This window comes from Agelaius tricolor, unplaced genomic scaffold, assembly GCF_023055355.1.
Source record: "Agelaius tricolor isolate 1412-34295 unplaced genomic scaffold, bAgeTri1.0.p SCAF_5, whole genome shotgun sequence".
NCBI lineage: Eukaryota > Metazoa > Chordata > Aves > Passeriformes > Icteridae > Agelaius > Agelaius tricolor.
In genome coordinates this window covers 54,577,390-54,597,697 of record NW_027269265.1, presented here as the reverse complement: position 1 = coordinate 54,597,697, position 20,308 = coordinate 54,577,390, and the positions used below count along the sequence as shown (strand labels likewise).

Below are 20,308 nucleotides of genomic sequence, written 5' to 3'. Positions count from 1 at the left end.
AAGAGGCTGGCCATACCCTTTTTTCTTCCAGAAAGAGCAGATAGAACAAAATCCTCATTTTGAACAGTCTGGTTTTGCTAATTTTGGCTCTGAAAATCAGCAGGGATGAGCACAACCCAAATATTCTGCACAGGTCTGGTCAGGATCAAATCCCTGGAAGAGGACAGAGGACTTCCTTGGAGCCTCTTGGCTGGAGACAGTCTCTCTCTGAGTACTGTAGTCTAGAAAAAGTCAGAACAGGGTGACTTTTTGGACATTTGAGCTTTTCTACAGACATCTAGTGACCCTTTGTCACAGTGACAAATTAACAACTCTGTCCAGACCAAGAGGACTGGGGAAATTTTTCCATCATAATTTTTTGCCCCTCATCCTCCAGGTCCTTATACATTTTTATATCCCTCTATCTTGCCAGGAATTCTGATCTAATCCATAAGTATCTATACTGCAGTTTGGAAACAGGAACCAAAATCCTTTCAAGCAGAAACTCCTATCCATGAGATCAGTATCACAGATTCTTATCACTGAAAGCCTTTAAGTCCTGCCTGTTTTTTCTCCTCCCTGGTCTTAGGCCCTGATTAGCATCTTACTAGCTTTAATCTTAAGTCTAGAGATTAACTTTAAGAACTATCACCTACAACACACATAAGTCACAACATTCGACATCAGTTAAATGCTCTGCAATGGTCTTGCCTTGTATTTTCAAAATAACCCCCACAGAGGAAGAAAATTCTCACTATGTATAGACTATTATGATCTCTAGAGCAGTCAAGAGTTGTTGGAAAAAAAAAATCCTGGATCCTGGTTTTAGGTAAAGTCCTGCACCAGTAGTTTTTTGAGACACCTTCCAGTCCTGCTTTTCTAGGTGGATTTCTTAGAATATATGGAGAAGCAGCATTTTAAAAGCAAAAAGGATTATTAGGATTAGCAAGGGCAAGATAGAAAGTGTTATTAGGATGCAAAACAAATCCACATCGAACCCACAATTTTGGCTACTTGTTGTGGTCCTGTCTTCAAAGGGATATAGAACACCTAGAGGTTTAAAAATACCTTTAAGATCAAGTAAAATCAGATTGTAATTATTGCTACAATAAAAGCAAGTAAGATCAAAGGTCATTTTTTAAATCCATTCACTGCGGTTAAAGCCCCTGGGTGTCTATAAGTACAATGAAGTAAAGTGCAGGTCCTGGCAGGAGCTAGGAGGACATAGCTTGGGGACAAATCATTCCATGAATTCTGCATTCCTTGACTCCGTCTGTAAAAGTCCAGTGGCAGAAAGTGCAGGAGACAGCACCAGGATCCCAGCGATGGCCAATGCTCTGAAGGTCAGTGAACTCGGGAGAAACCAAACAAGACTCAAACCTCTCCTTTTGCTTCCTCTGAGATCACCAGGTGTTTTTCTGCCCCAGTTTCAAGCAGAGTGCATGGGATGAAATGTGAAAAGTAACTGATCTGGTCCATTTTGGGCTGGGAGTTAGAAGTGCTATCCCATTCCACACGCTGAAACATGAGGAATTAAGACAGGCTAAGCAACTTTCTTCAAGTCAGAAAGTCTTGTCGTGACAAGAATTAAATCTCCCACAAGTTTATGCCCATGTTTCCAATGCTCAGATTTTTGCCTATTCAGAAATTCAGCATCTCCTTTCAGCATAGTCTGGGAGATCTGCTTAGAATTTATTATTCCTGCCAAAAAGCACCAAATTATTTTAGATAAATCTTCTAGATCAAAGATTTTTGCAGGAATCCTTGGAAGATCTGTGTTCAAATATATTTGTAGGACTTTTCCTTATGTCTTGCAGCCCAAGGTCATCATGCTGCTTTCTCAGTCCTCTCTCTGACCAAGCACAGTGATGACCACCACCTGACAGGATTCCCCACCACGTCCTCCTTCCTCCGCTGCTTTCCCAGCTCTTACCGTGGCATCCTGCCCGGCGTAGTGGCTGATAACCCGGCTGCCCCCGGGATGTCTCTTGGAAAACTGGCTGACATCATAAACCTTCCTGTCGACCACCAGCCACTGCTCCCGGCCCTGCCCGCGGCCGTTGCGGATCCTGATCTCTTCCCAAGTGAAAAGCTGTGGAAAGGCTGAAACAGGTCCTGTCCCCTTCTCGCTGGGGCCAGTCTGTGGAGCCATCCGTGCTGGGATTCTCCAGTGCCAGCTCCCTGTCCAGGCTGAGGGTGGCCCATCCTGGCCTGCCCGTTATACAGCCCCACTCCAAGCCACTCCCTGCGCTTCCAAGGGCTGGTTGGCTCTCCTCGCCCAAACACACCCATCCCAAGTTCCCTCCTCTTTCAGATGCTTGGACACGCCCGTGAGGAAAAGCCCTGCTCCTTCTTGTCCTTTCTGAGCTGCCTTTGCAAGGTCTGACTGCTCCACTGAACACAAACAGGAATAAAGACAGAAATCTGGGAAGACCACCTGTTACCTCTAAATGGCCTCATCACCACCCAAATCCTTCAGGTTGTTCTTGGTCTTTGAAATTTTCTTGACTCTGGCATGCCAAATTAATGTGCCTTTCTTAACTAAAAAATTGATTAAAATACCACCAGATCAGAGTAAAGAAAGAATGCATTAAGAAAGCATTCTTTATTGCCAGCTAATTTGGCTTCTATATTGATAAGAGTTGGTTTCGGAGTTTCCTGTATGTTCCTGAGGCCGTGCAACCACCTAATTGTTCAAGTCATTCATTCATTCATGAGTCTATAACATTAAAATATTTTGTAGTAATAGCAGTAGTAATAATAGTGATAAAAATAACAATAATAATAATAATAATAGCAATAACTGTTAACACCAACTTTGGCTAAAAATTCAGAAGCCTATGCTTAAAGGCAATGTTGACATAACTAACTTTATTTAAACACTACTCCTGTAGAAACCAAGCCTAAGCATCTCCGATATTGTGAAGGTCTGCTGTGCAATAAAGAGGTAAAGAGTTCTCAGCTGTAATAAAATGCAGTGACAAGGCACTGCCAAGTTTCCTATGAACTCACATCAATTTTGCAGAAATATTTAAGCAATTTAAATCAAATATTGCCCTACTTGAGATCTAGCAGTATCTTAATCCTGGTTGCTTTATTTTTAATCCAAAATTCCAAGCCTTGGGTGCTTTTGAGGAAGGTACAAGCAGCAGGCAGACATGGTACAGTCTGGAGTGGTACAGATGGGGTATTTCCATCATACTCCCCTGTAATGCAATACTGAGTTGAATCCTGACTTTTCCCCCTTGCCCCAAACATTCTATTTATGTTTCTGAATTTCTTAGGCCTATAACCCCAGATGTGGCCTGCAGTGATGCCCAGTCCCTGCCTGAAGCTGGGCAGCTGCAGGTCTCAACGATCTCTCATGACAATGAGCTTCCCAGACAATTCACACTCTGGGATTCCAAGAAACTGCTTGTTGTGTGAGCTCCCAGTTCTGAGAAGGACTGAAAACACTCAGGTGAAGCTGCAGACTTCAGGCAGGACAGAGAGATAAAGAAAGATAAAGGCAGATAAAAAAGCCAAACTACTTTCTTGACCAAGGCACCTCAGCAGAGTGAGGCGTTTTCCCTGTCTCCCAAGCACAGAGTGGGCAGTTTTCTGGCTGACACAGAACTCCAAATTATGCAAGTCTAATTCTTCAAATCATGTAGCATCTTGCAAATTAATCAGTCAAGCCCCAAACTGCCATTTAAAACTGTCTGACATGTGGCAATTGGTGAACCACCCAAAGTAAAAGAGAAATGTGACTACTGCTATTCATTGGACAGTGATAAAAGAATGGGAGGAATAATTTCTATCCTGCTGTCACATTGTATTTTGTAACTCTTTATCTTGCTCTAAATAAAAGCTGAGAGTGTCCACGCTAATGATGTGCTCATGATCTATGTACATGTGCAGAGTCTTACCTAAATCAATGTTCAGTACTTGAGGTGGTGGCAATAAAATATGCAACACTTTGCGCAATTTCTTGCAGATGTGGGGTTTTGTGCACATGTGAAAATATCAAGTTACTCCATAGCTGGCTGAAAGTACAAAAAACCCTTCCCATGGCCCTATATTCAGACTTGTACATGTAGCAGCTACTTGAAAAGGAGGAGATAAAAATGTGGGGTTTGGTTTCGGTCCTCGAGGAGATGCAGGATAAAGAGCCAGGAATGTATTGGAGTGAACAAATAAGGGATGTCTCTGTTTATACCCACAGTCAGCAGCTGTGACTTTCACTGTTAACACTGTGGGTGCCAGCATGCACCAAACTGGTGGAATTAAGTTTGGGAACTGTAAGATGATTGTCCTCTGTATTTACAGTGTGTATAAATATTTATAGTCCGAATTTATTTAGCATCAGATCCCAACCAAGAGGGGCCTGTAACACCCACTGATATTCTGTTAAATTAAAACCCCTTCCCAAGGTGAAAGCAGAAGCTGCCTCTGTCTATATAATCCGGGTTACCAAACTGATTCCAAAAGCTCAGACAGTGAAAGGCATGGTCCTGCTCACCCAGAACAACGATTAGGAAACCTGTTAAAGTGAATTTACACCACACTCGGTGTTCTGCAACCGCTGCCCACACACCTGCCAAAAAGTGTGTCCTACGTTCCCGGGAGCTGGTACACGTGCACGGGGCTGCTCCACAGCCCTGCTCCCATGACTCAGAGCCTCCTTGCACAGGCTCTTGACAGTTTCCCAGATTTCCAGAAGGACACTACGTGACTGCTCAGCTGGCAGTTGCTGCCTCAGCCCTTTTATTGTCTGGCACGTAAATGTTTGCAGCTTACACTTAATCCACTGGAGATAAATAAATAAATAAATAAATAAATAAATAAGGTACTGAGATACCCCGGAACATTTGGAAGAGGTTGACAATCTTACAGGTTTTTCCAGCAAGAATTAATGATTCTTGTTTCTAAGAAAATCTTCTTTTCCAGAGAGGATCTTTAGGTTCTGAGTAATACTGTCTTACTTTTTTACAGGGTTTTCATGGAACTTTGCAATTGGGAACATCTCCCAAGTAGGGCTCCCAGGCAAAACTGGGTGCAGAATCTCTACTTTATGAAGTGTAGAGCCTCACCAGAGTTGTTAGATAGAGGATAGACAGTTTTGGGTTGAACAGGTCTCCAGAATTAGGTGTCAACAGGGGAAAAAGCTGGAAAAGTGTGACCTTGGATGAGCATCTACAAGTACACCTGCACTTCCTTCTGGAAGCAGAGCTGAGCCTCTCTGCCCTGTCCTGGCTGCTCTGGAGCCATGGAACAGCATCTTTGATCAAAGCAGAGATGATCTGAAATGTCTCTGCATCAGAAGGCAGGTAATTTATATAACCTAATTTATATAACATAATTTATATAAAATAATACCACCTAATTTATATAACATAACTATACTTTGAAGAGTTTGTCCTCAGGGGACTCTGGAATGGAGCTCACAGGATACTTTGTGGAGGGTTCAGGAATGCTCTGCCCTACAGTGGCTCCAAGGAAATTACCTGCATCCATCCACAGTCAGCACACACATTCCTGTGCACAGAGTCTGTTTTTCTTCCTGGATTTCATGGACTCTCCTTCAACACTCCCTCTTCTGTGACTATGATGTGCCTCATCCCAAACACAGCCAGGAAATAGAAACAATTAAAATTGTTTTACCTCCAGGTAAAACAAAATTATGGATTCCCCATTAAGGTTTGTTTTACAAACCTTAATGGGGAATCCATAATTCAGGAAAAGGCTGCATTCAGAAAGATTTTTGCAATCTTTCCAAGTGATAAACTTTTGCAGTTGGCAAAGTTTTGTTTTGGAAAGGAAAAAGAATCTAGTAATTTACTGCTTTTGGATAAAAACATTATAAGGCACCATGTCAGTCAGGAGGAGAAAAGGACCAGGTTTTTCCCTTTTTTAGTATATTCTGCATTGATGAAATACCACCCTGCACCTCAGATAGAGCTACTTACCAGGAATACCATGTCCCATGAAATGGAAAGAGAAACCTAAAGCAAAACCAAAGGGTTTTTTTATAGACAGAGTCAAGTTTGTAATGGACACCCTGCCCTGAGGGATTTAATTTGCTCAGATATTTAAAATTTTTATTGATTTTGTTTCATTCCTTAGTCCAGATATCAATAATAAATTAACACAGGGTTTTTTTTCTCTGTGAAAACCATCTTCACACCCTTTGCAAAAGAGGAAAAAAAACACCTGGGAAAGCCACACCTTCCCTCCCAGCTTTTGGTTGCATTTTATGAGTAAACAATAAAACCCTGAGATGCTAATTAAAATGAGGGCTAAAATTAGTCTCTGTAATAAGCCCTGTGAACCTCCTCATCTAGATCTCCCCACAGAACATTAAATTGTATTAAAACACATATTATATAATTTTTTTTTGCAATTCCTATGAAATAAACCCTTTTCACCCTTCAGCTTCATGAAAGAATCAGAAGAATGAAGAATCAGAATCCCGGGGGGTCTTTTGTGGCTTTAAGATCTAAGTTAAGCTGACCTAAAGTTATAAATTCTGTTAATTCTCCTCTCCCAAGTGCTCTATATTGTAACGAAGAATAAGACGTAACATGATCCAAGTCAAAATTGTTAAATGCCTGTAACAAACCCATTTTGTTTTCTCACTCTTGCATATTTGTGTTTGGCTGTTTTTTCAGACCAGGCAGCATTTTTGTTGCATTTTCTGTGCCCAGTGCAGAGCACCCACTGCTTACAAACTTCTGAATGCTCTGGCTGCCTGAAACTGGGCATCCACAGAAGAGGAACTCCACAAAAGGTGCCCATGCTCGAAAGTTTGATACTTGGTTTTTAATACTTGGTTTGTGCAACCTTAATTAGGAACAAGGTGGCCTAAGCCAGGATTAAAACACCCACAGTGGCTCCATGGCCTACACTCAGAGCACCTTTCTCTGTCTGACCTTCCTGTGGGCCTTGGGCTGCCTTCCAGGCTCTGCAATAAACGTGGCACAGCCAATACTTGGCCATAATTCCTTCCCTGGCCTTCACCATCTGCCTCTGTCCTTCCTCAGTCACATATTTTGGGGTATATTCTTAGGGCAATGTAAATATTTTGCCTCAGGGATGTCCCTCATCCTTAATCTTCTACATCCTACCCTGCCCGCAAGGGAACCACTCACAGTTTCCATATTTTGCTACTTCTTTTGCAAATTTAATTTTCCTTTGACACTTTAGCAATTACTAAATTGCTGAAGTTACTAGAAGTAGCAACTCCTACTTGTAGTTCCATGACCTTTTCACTGTTCTTTCTATTCCCAATCAGCCTCACAGGTTGTCCCTCATCCCTCAAAAATGCTCCCCTGAGTTTGTTTCTCCCCTCTTTGCTACGGATCTAAGCCTCATAATTTTATACTTCTTTATTTTGGCAACTTTGGAATATTTGCTGAAGACAGAAATACCTGTGGCTTTCTAGTCTGACATGTTTTTGATCTTCCTCTATGGATGAGGGGAGAAGAGGGAACAAAACAAAGAAAATGTCAAAACCTGAGCTCATTGCAGATCTCCACTCACCTTTTATTTTACTTGGGCAACACCCAGCATTTCTTACCTCATCTTGTTTCTTTTTCCTAACCAACTGGGAGACAATCCTGGAAAGGAATTCAGGCTCACTTGTTAGAACATTGGCACCACTTCTTGCCAGAAGAAGTTATCATTCTATCTTGGTCTGCAGCTAAATGATGGGTTAGTGCTCATCTGAAAAAGTATTATGCAGGAGGTGACCTAATTAGGATAATACTGCCCACAGGCCTGCCCTGATCTCTTCCTGAGTCAAAGCAAACATTATACAAGGAATTATCACTCATAAAATTGAGTTATTCTTGAATTTTTATATTAGCCTTAGAGGACAATCTAGCACTGCTCCTGCTAATTGGACTAATTAACCTTGGTACTTAGAATTTGTACTTACACTGGAACTGGTATTGATCCACACTTCAGATCATGCTACTGAATATTTCTTTCTTACTGACAGATTGAAGTATTCTCTGCTCTAAAACTTCTCATTTTATGATCCGGTCAGTGCCTCTTCTTTTATTTGACTCAGGGAATGCCAAGTTTTATTCTCTCAAAAAAAAAAATCACCAGACTGGCAAGAGCCTAAATGATGAGCTGCAAAAATCAAAAAGCCAGGCTGATTCTTAGGAGCAAAGCCAAGGGAGATTACTATGGATCAATCAGACCTTTGGAAATTTTGCCTAAGGGGCACCATCATAACCAGAATTTCATATAATCTGTCATGGGTGTATCATTACCAGTTGCTGTTTCAAAACTATTCTTGGTGGAAATTCCTCCCCATTTTCTGAACATTTGATACCAGTCCCTGCAGGAGATGCAAATCCCAGAGAAATCTCTTCCAGTGTAATCTTCTTCCTTTCCCACCCATGAGCAGTGTTACATTACCGCACTTGTCCTCTACACCTGACCTGTTAGGAAATCTTTTTATATTCCTTGTAAAACAACCTTGGGAAGCAGCAAATCCTCTTGTTTATGAGAGACTCAGCTGTGTTCATCATCCATCCTGTGGGATCTACAATCAGCTTGATTTTCCCTACTTTTCTAAATGTGGGGAAAACTCCATAAAGAAAACCATTCCCCTCTTCAGGAACTTGGGATAATGGATGCAAACATATCCACAAGTTGGGCAAGGACTGCAAATCCACACCATTAACAAGTCCAAATGGGTGGGTGTTGGCAAGGGGAAAACTACAGCAACTTTCAGTTGCCCCATCACCCTTAACTGTATGAACATCACCCTGACATTTGTGTAATTCCAGTTGCTCCATTGCTGAAGATGTTCCTCCCTGATTTGGAAAAAGCCATTTATTCCAGGTTGGAGCCACCTCTTTGTCCAATGATATTCCACTTAACTGGATAATCTTCAAAGCCTTATGAACCTCTGACATCTTCAGGAACAATATCCTCTTCTCCCTGCCATGAGCAGGGACACCTTCCACTATCTCAGGTTGCTCCAAGCACAGTCCAACCCAGTCTTGGACACTTCCAGGGATCCAGGGACAGCCACAACTTCCCTTGGCAACCTGTGCCAGGGCCTCACCACCCTCACAGGGAAGAATTCCTTCCCACTACCCCCTCTAAATTTCTCTTCTTTCAGTTTGAAGCCATTCCCTCTTGTCCTGTCACTCTATGCCCTTGGCAAGTCTCTTTCATGATCTGATCCTTCCCTTCTGATCCTCTGAGATGTCCTCCTCCCCTTCTGATGTCTGACTGCCACCCTGTGGCTATTCCACAATGTTCAGGCTCCATTTTTAAGGCCAAAAGGTTTCCACTAGATGGCAAAATTGGGCTGATGTTCTTCCAAGGTCGTGTCATTCAGTGTATTTCTTGATCCTGGAAAACTCTCTAGAAAACTCTTCTCTAGCCTGGAAAACTTCCAGGAAACTCAGCACATTCATACCTGGTTATGCTGAGTCAGGTCCCCTTTCACTCTTACTCTTCAGGACTGTCAATCTGCTCATCTGTGTTATTTTTCCTGGTTATCCAGGCATTTGGTTTATTGCATGGTGAATGTTCCCTCTTTATTGTAGCAGGGAAAACACAGGAGAAGCACATTCTGGAGAAAGAGGTTTATGGCAGTTCTCTCTCTGTAGCTGTGGACAGCCATTTGTTCCACCTTTTACAGAGTGAAGACTCTTGCACAGATGTATTTTACTCTGATGACAGCACAAATTGGTAAGACAAGGAATTTTATTAATAGACTTTCCTCCATCCACAGTTGTAATACAAGGGAAAGAAATGGAGCAGGAAAAAACCAAGGTAAAACAATAACTAAGGCCCACTTTCTTTATGGTCCTAATCAACAGGTATTTGATTGTATGATGTATTGTTATTATATAACAATATATTATTATATTATAACAATAACAGTATTATATATATTATATAGGTATGACTGTATTATTATTCCCATTACAATTCTATCCTGTGCTTAACAACACTCTTGGCCTGAGAAGATCTATTTCTTCCATTCTGTCTACACCTCATCCTCATTTTGGACGTTGATTGGGAAAAAAATCCTCAAAATCAACCCATCCCTCCTGGATTCTAATCCACCAGTCCCTGGGGGACCAGGGTGATGGAGCATCTTCCTCAGTGATGTGGCAGGTGCTACATCCTGGCTTGGCATACTGGCTTGGCATACTGTTGGAACAGTAAATTAAAAGGCCCCAGAAAAGGCAGTAAGACTGTCCAGTAAATCCCACAGGATTGGGGTGTGTTTGGAAGGCACATCATCCAAGAGAGGGAGACCAGCAATGTTTTGGCTGAGGTGTGCCTGTGGATATGCAGCTGAATGAAAAGTTAAACACTTTTAAACAGCAGTCTGACCCCTACTACCTTTCTAACTTCCTTAGATTTGTCTGCTGCTCAAGCAGGAATGCCTCACTCTCCATGGGCCAGGAGGCAGGAATTCTCTCCTTTTAACAAATCACCCAGAGGTCCAAAAAAGCCCAAAGCTTCAGGCACTAATCAGGAGTGATTATGATCACCCTTCACACAGAATCATTGTAGAACGGTTTGGGTTGGAAGGGACCTTAAAGCTCAGCTCATTCCACCCCTTGCCATGGTTTATTGTATTCCACTAAACCAGGCTGCTCCAAGCCTTGTCCAGCCTGGTCTGGAATGCTTTCACTTCCTCTGTCACTCCTGTAGGGATCCTGGGTATGGATGGGACAGGTTTCTCTCTCTTCTGACTCAGTAGTGGCTTCACAACACTCCAAAGTCTGGCATGAAGGAAACCCCTTGCAGATCCCCCCGGATCAGCACCAGTGGCCAAATAACCCAGAGGCTTCCAGAGATGTGGAGAGCAGCATTCCCACAGAATATGGCCCATGGAAAAACTTCCACTTTCCTGTTTCCCTATCTCAATGAGGGCTCTAACTAGATCCTATTCCTAGAGAACTGCTGCCTGCACCTCCCCACCCCACCCACATATGTACAAATTGGTCTGGGAACTCCCTATTACAAACAGGGATTTGAAAATACTGAACTTACCCCATTCCCTAGAGCTTCCACACTTCTGTAATTCCCACATTCCTTGATTTCACACTGTCCCAACTTTCTTACCACACTCACAATGAGAGCCACCCCAAAAAAGCCTATGTTAGATAAGAAGCTTCCCTCCTATATACTCAGCAAATGAAGGATCAGCAGATGGAAAGGAATCTGTTCCCAATCCCAAAGCTGCACCCAGCTTGGTGGGACACAACCTCCTCCATCCAGCTTCTCCTCAGAACTCAGCACCAGAGAAGAGGAATGAAAGAAGCACAAGAAAAAATTAGGAGCACGTATTAAAAAAAAAAAAACCCAACAAAATAAGAAAACCAACCAAAAAAAGGAAAAATCATATTAATTACATTCATCCATGGAATTAAGCAGCACCACCTCCCCAAATCTGGCTTAGCCAGCTCTCCTCAGTGCAGGATCTTCAGGGTGACCACCACAGGAGGCAGCAAGGCTGGGGAATTCCTCTGCAGGGATCCACTGCTGCTTATTTATGTAGATAAGCATCGAGCCAGAGCTCCCCTGAATCTTTCAAAGAGCTGCCAAGAGAGAAACAAGGGAATGAACCCCACATTCCAACCAGAGCCTCATGGGGAGAATTCTACAGACGAAGCAAAGGAGATCATGAAGTGATTTGGGTGAGAAGGGACCTTTAGATGCTGCCCCTTCCTGTCTGTTCCCTCCCCTTTTCACTCCACAGCACTGACAGCCCTTGTCTTGGGCACACAGCGGGTCAATACTCACTGCACGATGTCTGCAAAGGCTGTGAGCAGAGGCTTGCACTGGTACTCAATGCCATACTTGGCACACAGGGACTTCACCAGAGGGGCCACCTTCCAGTAGTTGTGCCGTGGCATTGTAGGGAAAAGGCTGTGGGAAAAGGAGGTGCTGATTCAATGGCATCCCTCACCACCACGTGGAATCCTGGTCCCACTGCTGGGCCTAATTCTGGAAGTGCCCCCAATTCCCCTTGTGCCAAAGCCATGGGTGCTCTACAATGTCCCTCTCGTGTCCCTTCAGTGCCTGTGCTGGGAATTCTCCCCCGTGTGCCGTACAGCTTGATCTGAAGTGGTGCTGGAGCTCACTGGTGCTCCAGAAATTTTCATTTTGGAGTTCCTGTTCCACCCCCACACAAAGAGCACAAAATGGAACCCACATTATCTTTTGTTCCTGTCTCAGCTGATAGAGGGACCTCAGAGGCTTTTCAGCCCTGGTCCTTGGAACTATTCCCAACCCCTGTTTCCACTTACTGGTGCTCAATCTGGAAGTTCAGGTGGCCACTGAACCAGTCGTTGAACAAGGACTGACGAACATTGCAGGTTGCCTGGAGCTGAAAGGAAAAAAAAGAAGTCCTGGTTTAAGTATTATTTTAGCAATGCCAAGTCTCAAATACAGGTTTCTCATCCCCACAGGAATTCTGGCTGGACACAACAGCTCCAGGACTTATTTCCAGCCAACATGAGGTGGCCAGGCTGAGATAGATGGATTTTACACACCCAGAACTGTCACATATCTCCATAAATAAGGTCTCACCTGGGTAGAGAACCAGTCCACATTCTTATCATAATCAATGTGCATGGGGATGTGATTCATTTGTGTGACCCAGACAAACCAGTTGCTTTCTATAAACCTGTGCAAAAACAAAAAACCATCACAAATCACACACCCATGATGTGACAAGTCAGTACAAAACACTTGTGCACACACCAGCTGGTTGCTGCCTGACAAAATAAACACCAGAAACACAAACAGATCAGACCTACACACACCTTCCAACTCCTGCAGCCTGACAAGAAACCCTGTCCCACTGAAAGGATCAGGAGAGAGAAGAACAGGGAGTGATGAGAAAAATAACCAGAGGGCTGGAGAAAAGCAGACACGAAGGACTGACACAAACTAGGCAGAGAAAACGTTGGAGCTGTCAGTTGAATGATACCTGACTAGCAGGTGGAGCCCCAGGGTACCCTTCACACCCAGGAAGGGCAAGTAGGTGAGGTAGAATCGGATGTAGAAGGACAGCATCCAGGCCAGGTCCTGTAGTACAGGGGACAGGCAAAACTTCATTAGAAGGAAGAATTTCTGACTTCTGAATTTACCATCACTCCCTTTAAAATCTCCCGTAACATCTTCTACTGATCAATTTTTCCTCCCCAGCTTCATCACAAAGGAACTTGACACCATTCTCTGTGCTCAGGAATGATCCTGGTTCCATGAGCCCAGCAGAGGGCCAACACCAGACAGGACATGCTCTAAAGCACCACATTTTCCCCTGGATCTAAAGAGGAACCAAGCAGTGAGAAAACCAAAACCCAGAACACCAGAGAACATTTTTTGTTTCCCAGAGGATCTTTCATAAAGAAAAGCTGTGGAAGATCCCCCTTTGGCAAACACCATTCCCAAATCTATACCCACATCCTTTGCTGCAGACACACACAACTCCCAGTAAATCTGGCACTGGAATTCATCCCTAAACCCAGGAGAAGCCCCCCCTGGCCCCTGTGGAGCTGACTCACCACCCACTGCTTCCGCTGCACGGCGAAGTAGAAGATGTACCACTGGAAATAAAGTGGCACCAGCGCTGGGGGACCGACTGCAGGGACAAACAGAGCCATGAATTATCCCAGCAGGATGGGATGGAATGGGAAAACAAGGGGCAGAGTGACTGCTGGCCATGGAACTGCACAGGGGGAGGTTACTCACTGATGAAGAAGTACTTGTGCTGGTGGTTGTAAGGCATGAATTTCTTCTTTTGCACACCAAGCTGTTAAAATACACAAATTACTCAGGCCATGAAGACACCTGTGCACACACTCCTTAACTTCCAGGAGATCTTGTATCCAACCAAGCCAGCATCTACCATCCCTGGGGACCTCGGCCTGGAGGAGTTTTCACCCTGCAGAAGGGGCTGGGCAGTGCCTTGCACACACACAGCGACCTGCACAGGAAGCTCTGCCCCTACAGAGGGCAGAAGCTGCCTAAAAATGCTGAAATAAAAACCCACACAAACAGTTTGCTGACAAAGCAGAGCTTCAGAATTAAAAACCTCAAGCTGTGGTACTGTTATGATACTGTTAATGAAGATGGCAGTGTGTGGAACTCCCATCCCCTTGCAAATAGTCTGGAAAAGAGAGAAGTGAGCATCTAAGCATGAAACTGTGTCCACAAGAATGAGGGTGAACAGATCCCTCTGAGGCTGCTCATTTTTCAATGTTTGCTGTACAAACATAACAGATCAAGCCACTGGCTTCCTTAAGGAATGCCATGATATCCCTGTACATGCTCAAATTAATTCCCAATAGCCCATCCCTTAATTTCAATACAAATCAGAGCATTTAAAGTGACACTATGAATTTACATAGCTTTTTTTTTAAAGGACAGCAAATGCTAAAGACACTCATTTAACTGCAGAGCTGTACCAGAAATAGAGCTGGACTCCAGATGGGAACCACTGTGACACCCACTGCCAGGCTGAGACCACTGAAATAGCTTCTTTGATCAGGAATTGTAAAAGTTCCAGACAGCCCTGGCTTGTCATCTGCTGCTTCCCATCTGATCCCCAGATCACTACAATTAGTCACACTGATCTTGGCAAAAGAGAAAAACTTGTAGTTCTGATCTTCATAAAACTGAAATTCTCTCATCAAGGGAAATAGGAACTTGTAATTGTGACAAATATTTCATTCTTATCATCCAACACTGCAAAAATAACTTTGAGTGAAGCTTTAAGAATACAAAGGTCTCAGAATTGCTGGAATATTACTGAGGAATATTAGGGACTAGTGGAAGGCAAAGCAGCACCATATAAAATCATACTAATTAGTGTCCAAGCTCTCTGCAGCTTCCCAAATTTTGAATCCTACTGCTGTCACTTCCCAGCTTCTCTTAGGTCTCACCTCCACAGAGAGGGTTTTCCCAAGAGCAAAAAACAAGGGGTGCATGTTGACATCGGGATCCTTCCGGAAGCAGTTGGGTTTGGCGTGGTGCTGGAAGTGGAGGTGATTCCACCAGCTGGCCGGGGCTCCCTGTGGGAATGGATGAGGAGAAAGTGCCCTAAACAAGGTGGATCTTCTGCCCTCAGTTCTCTCCTTACCCTGGGATTGGCTCTGGCTGAAGAGCAGGGCTCTGGCAGCCCCTCCCCACACCCCGTGCTCACCTTGAGGTGGCCGATGACAAACTTGTGCACCCAGTGGTTCCACCTGGACTTGCTGAAGACTGACAGGTGTCCAAAATCATGCTGGAGCCAGCCAGCCTGGGCCTGGAATGAAGAATACAACAGTGCTGCTGGGGAAAAAGAACTGCCAGGAGGGTCTGTGTCTGAAAAGGGCTTTCTTCTCCCACTCCCACGCTCCTCACAGCGTATCCCTGGATAGCAAAAGCACTTCCACTGCCAAGGCCCAATCCCAACTCTCCTTTTTCACTACACACCAGTGCACTCCAGACTCTGCCTAATGACTTTTAGTCCTGGACAGTTGTTTCCATGAGGAAGGGAAAAAAAGTCATGGGAAAAAAACAGCCACAGAGCTGAGATCCAGCATTTATTCCCTCACAAAACTGCTCTGAAATCAGCAACAAAGTCTCCTTTAAGGAGCAGCTTGCTGCTGCCTCCTCCAAGTACTTGTAATTCCAAGGGGATCACTGGCCACGGGAGGAATAGCTGGGGCTTTGAGAGCTGCTCTGCCCTCTCCTCTAACTCCCTGCAAGTTCCCATGGGAACACAGTGGCTTGGCCCCTGCACACTGCCTCAGAGTTCTGGCACCGTGGAGCTCAGGAGCGGGGCACAGCTTTCATCGTGTGGGGAAGGCTGGAATAAGGAAAGCTTTGATGGAATATGGGGAGGAAAAAGCAAGGCAAAGCCTGCTCTGCCACAGCAGCATGTGTAGTTTTGCCTTTTGGTGGAATCCAGAGAGAAGCAGGATTTGGGGAAGTCCATCATGATATGATCTGTCCCCTGCTTACGGCAACAAGCCCCCAAGTCCCAAATTTGGCTTTTTGGGGCTTATTTGTGTAGTTGCTCACCTGGACAGTGCCCAGAAGCACAGCAGAGAAGAGGAAAGGCACCAAGGATGCTCCAAAATACCAGATGATGAGCCAGGCTGCAACATCCAGCATCAAGATGTGGCAGAGATAGAGGATGAAAAAGGCGTGGTTGGGCTGGAGAAGCCCCATCCTCTCCACGGTGGCACGGAGCTCACGGAAATCCTCCACCAGCTTTTTCTGTGGGGAGACCCAAAAGCATCCACTGGTCAGAAAACACCTCAGGAACATCAATAGGAGCATAGTTTTCCTTCTCAGGGATGAAAAGGGGGAAAGCTGAGGGTCACCTGGAGACAAATCTTTGCTAAAACTACAAATAATGCTGTGAAATGAAGCTTCAGCCAACAGTGATTCCAGGAGATCCTGTGATCTTATGTACAGGGAGTTCTGCCTGCCAGTCAGAAAAGTTAAACAGCCCAATTTCAACCCCAAAACCAAGTTTTTATGACACTCACGTTCTTGCTGGGCTCAAAGCTGGGCTGATCTGGTGCCAGTTCCCCAATCAGGAGAGGGTTCATGTACTTCCTTACCAGTGCCTTGTCAAGATGAAAAGCAATGAAAGGATCCTGAAATGCAGACAGAGGAACAGGATGAAGAAAAATCATCATTCAGGTGGCAGCAAAAGAAATCTATTCCATGATATGCTGGACCATTCAAAAGATTCCTGTTGGGGAAAGCAGTTACTTTTATTATTGAAATGAGGTGTCAATCTCCATGGCAACCAGGTGAAAAAACCCACATGTGGCTGTTATCACTACAGATTCTGTCCCTCTATTTAAATTACAAATCCTGTAGGCACACATGGCACTTTGGTATCTAATTCCTGATCTCCCATTTACCTCCTTTTTGACATTTACCTCCTGATGCCCAAATTAGCATATTTTTACAATCTCCCTCAACCTAAGGATGTGGATTTTTTTAATTTTCTGGGACAATATTTGCTTGCTGGGCATTATTTTGTAAGATTCCTGCACCGTGCATTGTTTATCACTGTAATTACTAGGCCATCATTGTGTGCTTTTAAAATAAAATGTGCTTTTAAAAGATCTCTGGTCAGGAAAGGGGTTAAAAATCTGGCTGGTGTTGCCAGCTCTAGGTCAGCTGTAGCATCCTCCCTGCTCAGGGTCACTGAATAAAGGAGGGAAAAAGAGAGGGGAACCAGCATTTGCATTTTCTCATTAGAAAAGGAGGGAAAAATGGGGAGGAGTATGTGGGCAGAGCAGGGGAGGATGGTACCACACATTTAGACCAATCCTTTCCATGAAGACTGTAAAACCTGGAGTGCAATCCCAGCTGGGGGTTAGGGGACGGCTGACTGCACCTTCTAGAAATCAGAACAGCGAACCAGAGGAGTTCTTCCTTTACTTCCCAGTTTTTCCTGGTTTTGTGGAGCCTTGTTCTTTTGACCCCCAGGGACAAAACCACCGGGAAATAAAACTTGGCAGGGGTTTCTGAGCGGTCAGCAGTTCAACTGCAGCCGGCAGTGGCACTGATATCATCACCATCACCAAAAGAATGCAGCTGGCTGCAATCCCACCATGCAGCCCTGCTCACTCCATGGGCTGACCCTTTCGTGATCACAGAAACTCAGAATGTTCGGGTGAGAAAGGCCCTTCAGAGCTCATCTCATTCCCCCCTGCCACGGACACTTTGCAGGTTGCTCCAAGCTCCACCCAGCCAGCCCGGAGCACTTCCAGGGATGGAGCTCCACCACTTGTCTGGGCAACCTGTGCCAGTGGCAGGGCTTTGAAAAAACGCACATGTGCACCCTGCTCTCACAAAATGTTGCAAATTCACTAGTAATTTTTGGCTCTAAATGATATTCCTACCATGGGATATTCACGTGGAGATTTCAAGTTCCAGCCTGGCTGAAACACGGTCCATCAACACCATCCTAGAGGTGGATTCCCACCCCATATCCACCCTTGGGTCCAAACGCGCGCATTTGGAGAGATTCATGGAAAAGGCACAAGCAGACAAAGGAAGGAAACACCACTGGCAAAGCCACCCTACTCCAGCAGCATTTACTCCACTCTGCAACAGCCCCTGGCACTCAGACACGAGTGATTCATTCCTTTTTCGTGACTGAAATACGACTTTCAGTGAAATTCTGCTCTAGTGCCATCTCTCGGGTTGGGGAAGTTGGAGGAGGGCGAAGGCAAACAACAACTCTGTCACCGCGTGTGCCACACGGGTGGCAGCACCCGATACTCCTCTGCGTGCAGAAATTACGGACGGTATTTGGGTTGCTTTTCATTCCCGCCTGCGGTTTCTCAGTCATTCCTCCAGCAGCGCTTCCTCGTAACAACAATCGCAAACAATTCCCAGCGGAGCGTGCGCGCTGTGTGTCCCCTTGCACACCGCTCCCAGCGCACCGTGTGTGACACAGCCCAGGGTTCGTGCCTGCTCCCAGCCCCAGGGATCCTGCTCCCAGCTCCCAGCCCCCGGGATCCCGCTCCGCGCTCATCCCTCCTGCAGCCCTCCCTGCCGGGCTGCCGGGGCCGCAGCCGGCCGCTCACCGTGGCGTCCTGCCCGGCATAGTGGCTGATGACCCGGGAGCCCCCCGGGTGTCTCCGGCAGAAGTGGCTGATGTCGTACACCTTCCTGTCGATCACCAGCCAGCGCTCCTGCGGCGCCGGCCCCCGCCCGTTCCGCTGCCCGATCTCCTCCCAGGTGAAGCGCCGCATCTCCCCCCGCACGGGCTCCGAACCCTCCATGGCCGGGATCGGCTCGCCCGGGCTCGGCTCGGCTCGGCTCGGCTCGGCCCGGCCCGGCTCCGCCTCCCCGGAGCCCCCACGCCCAGCCCGGTCCCCCCGCCCACTGGGCTGCGCCCGCCGTGCGCCCGCCCCCGGGGCCGAGAGGGGCGGCCGGGATGCTGGGGCGCTCGGGGGTGGCACACGGAGGGAAGGGAACCCGGGCTGTCCGGGCTGGGATGGCTCCCGGAGTCACTTCGCTGGGAGCAGCGAGTCCCCCAGCACTGCCCAGCCCATCAGCCACAGAACCACGGGAGCGTTCGGGTTGAAAGGGAGCTCTGGAGATCATTCAGTTCAACCTGACCCTGCCAAAGATGGCAGGACACTGGGACAGGCTGCTCAGGGACCTCAGGAAGGATGTGGAGTCCCCCTCTCTGGAGTCTCCAAACCCACCTGGGTCCTGTGCCACCTGCTCCAGAGGACCCTGCCATCCTCAATGTAAAGAAGTTCTTCCTCACGTTGAGGTGAAACTTCTGGAGTTTTTAGTTTATAGCCTTTGCCCCTCATCCTGTTGCTGGGCGCCACGGAAACACATTTCCAAATGCCACATACACACGGTTTTTAAATCCCCCCAGCTGATTCCACCACTGCCCCGACAGTCTGCTCCAGGGCTTGTCAACCCTTGACAACAATTCTCCCTCATATCCAACTTAAACCTCCCCAGCACACCTTGAGGCTGTTTCCTCTTGTCCTGTCACTTGTTACCTGGGGGAGAGACCGACCCCCACCTGTCTCCACTGCCCTTCCAGGTGATGCCTAGAGAGGCTACCTGGAACAGAGGCTAGAAGAGTTAAAGGAATAAGCTAGGTATTTATTAAAAGGTCTTCAAAGGATACACCTTGGGCACAGCAAGAGCTTGGCCATGTCTCTACCCAAGATGGACCTAAGATGAAGGACTGGTCATGAGTTTTCACACTTTTATAAGTTTTGGTCCATTTACCTATTGGGGTTAATTGTCCAATTACAGCTTCAGGTTATGAAGTCCCATCCTCCCAGTTTGCTCTCCTCATTCACTGTTTACACTGGGCTGGAAGCTGCAACTGTGTCCTTGGTTCTGGGGCTGGAAAAAGATTGTTTTGTCTAACTAAACTGTGAAGACAACTTTCTAACACTTTATGTGAAGTTCAGAGTTATATATGAATGCAGAATCTGAAAAATATGAAAGCTAAAACTTAAGGCACCACAGGGAGTTTCCCTTCCTCACACTCAAGTTCCTTCTTTTGAACCACTTTTACAACCTGTTTCTCCTTATTTCTATGCTGACTGTGACATATCTTCCCTACCCTTGATTTTGCTTCCCCTTTCCAGAAGATCCTTCCCTCTCTTCCATCTGTTCTCCCTTCCAGCTGCCTCAGCCTTTCCTGTTCCTGAGGCTCCTTTTGGCTGCTCATGCCTGGATATGCAGCCAGAGGGAGGGAAGGTGTTGCCACAGGTAAATCACATCAAAACCCTGCAGATGATCCTTCAGACAGCCGAATAATGCTGGAAGAGTGAATGATGCTAAAACAGACCAA

At 45.8% G+C, this 20,308-nt stretch overlaps 2 protein-coding genes across 11 annotated transcripts in view; both read right to left on the bottom strand.

The window, feature by feature from the left end:
• The window catches only part of LOC139590582 (acyl-CoA (8-3)-desaturase-like), a 32,035-nt gene extending 26,116 nt beyond the window's left edge, over positions 1-5,919 (bottom strand). For 8 of the 9 annotated variants that reach the window (XR_011679360.1, XR_011679363.1, XR_011679362.1 and 5 more), the window contains exon 1: positions 1,913-5,919. Coding sequence is in view for 2 of the 9 variants with exons in the window: in XM_071428297.1 (XP_071284398.1) it covers positions 1,913-2,131 (219 nt within the window). In the remaining 7 variants the exon portion in view is untranslated. Of the gene's footprint in view, positions 1-16; positions 1,886-1,912 lie in introns of those variants that run through there. The other variant, XR_011679364.1, reaches the window with a different exon arrangement.
• A 3,756-nt stretch (positions 5,920-9,675) lies between these two features.
• The window catches only part of LOC139590584 (acyl-CoA (8-3)-desaturase-like), a 33,619-nt gene continuing 22,986 nt past the window's right edge, over positions 9,676-20,308 (bottom strand). The window contains exons 1-12 of one of the 2 annotated variants that reach the window (XM_071428300.1): positions 18,561-18,853; positions 16,497-16,607; positions 16,024-16,221; positions 15,161-15,262; positions 14,901-15,029; positions 13,708-13,768; positions 13,521-13,597; positions 12,944-13,041; positions 12,541-12,637; positions 12,258-12,337; positions 11,752-11,877; positions 9,676-11,546 (exon numbers count right to left, since the gene is read on the bottom strand). In XM_071428300.1, the coding sequence (XP_071284401.1) occupies positions 11,495-11,546; positions 11,752-11,877; positions 12,258-12,337; positions 12,541-12,637; positions 12,944-13,041; positions 13,521-13,597; positions 13,708-13,768; positions 14,901-15,029; positions 15,161-15,262; positions 16,024-16,221; positions 16,497-16,607; positions 18,561-18,758 (1,329 nt within the window). In that variant the 5' untranslated portion in view covers positions 18,759-18,853 and the 3' untranslated portion in view covers positions 9,676-11,494. Of the gene's footprint in view, positions 11,547-11,751; positions 11,878-12,257; positions 12,338-12,540; positions 12,638-12,943; positions 13,042-13,520; positions 13,598-13,707; positions 13,769-14,900; positions 15,030-15,160; positions 15,263-16,023; positions 16,222-16,496; positions 16,608-18,560; positions 18,854-20,308 lie in introns of those variants that run through there. The other variant, XM_071428301.1, reaches the window with a different exon arrangement.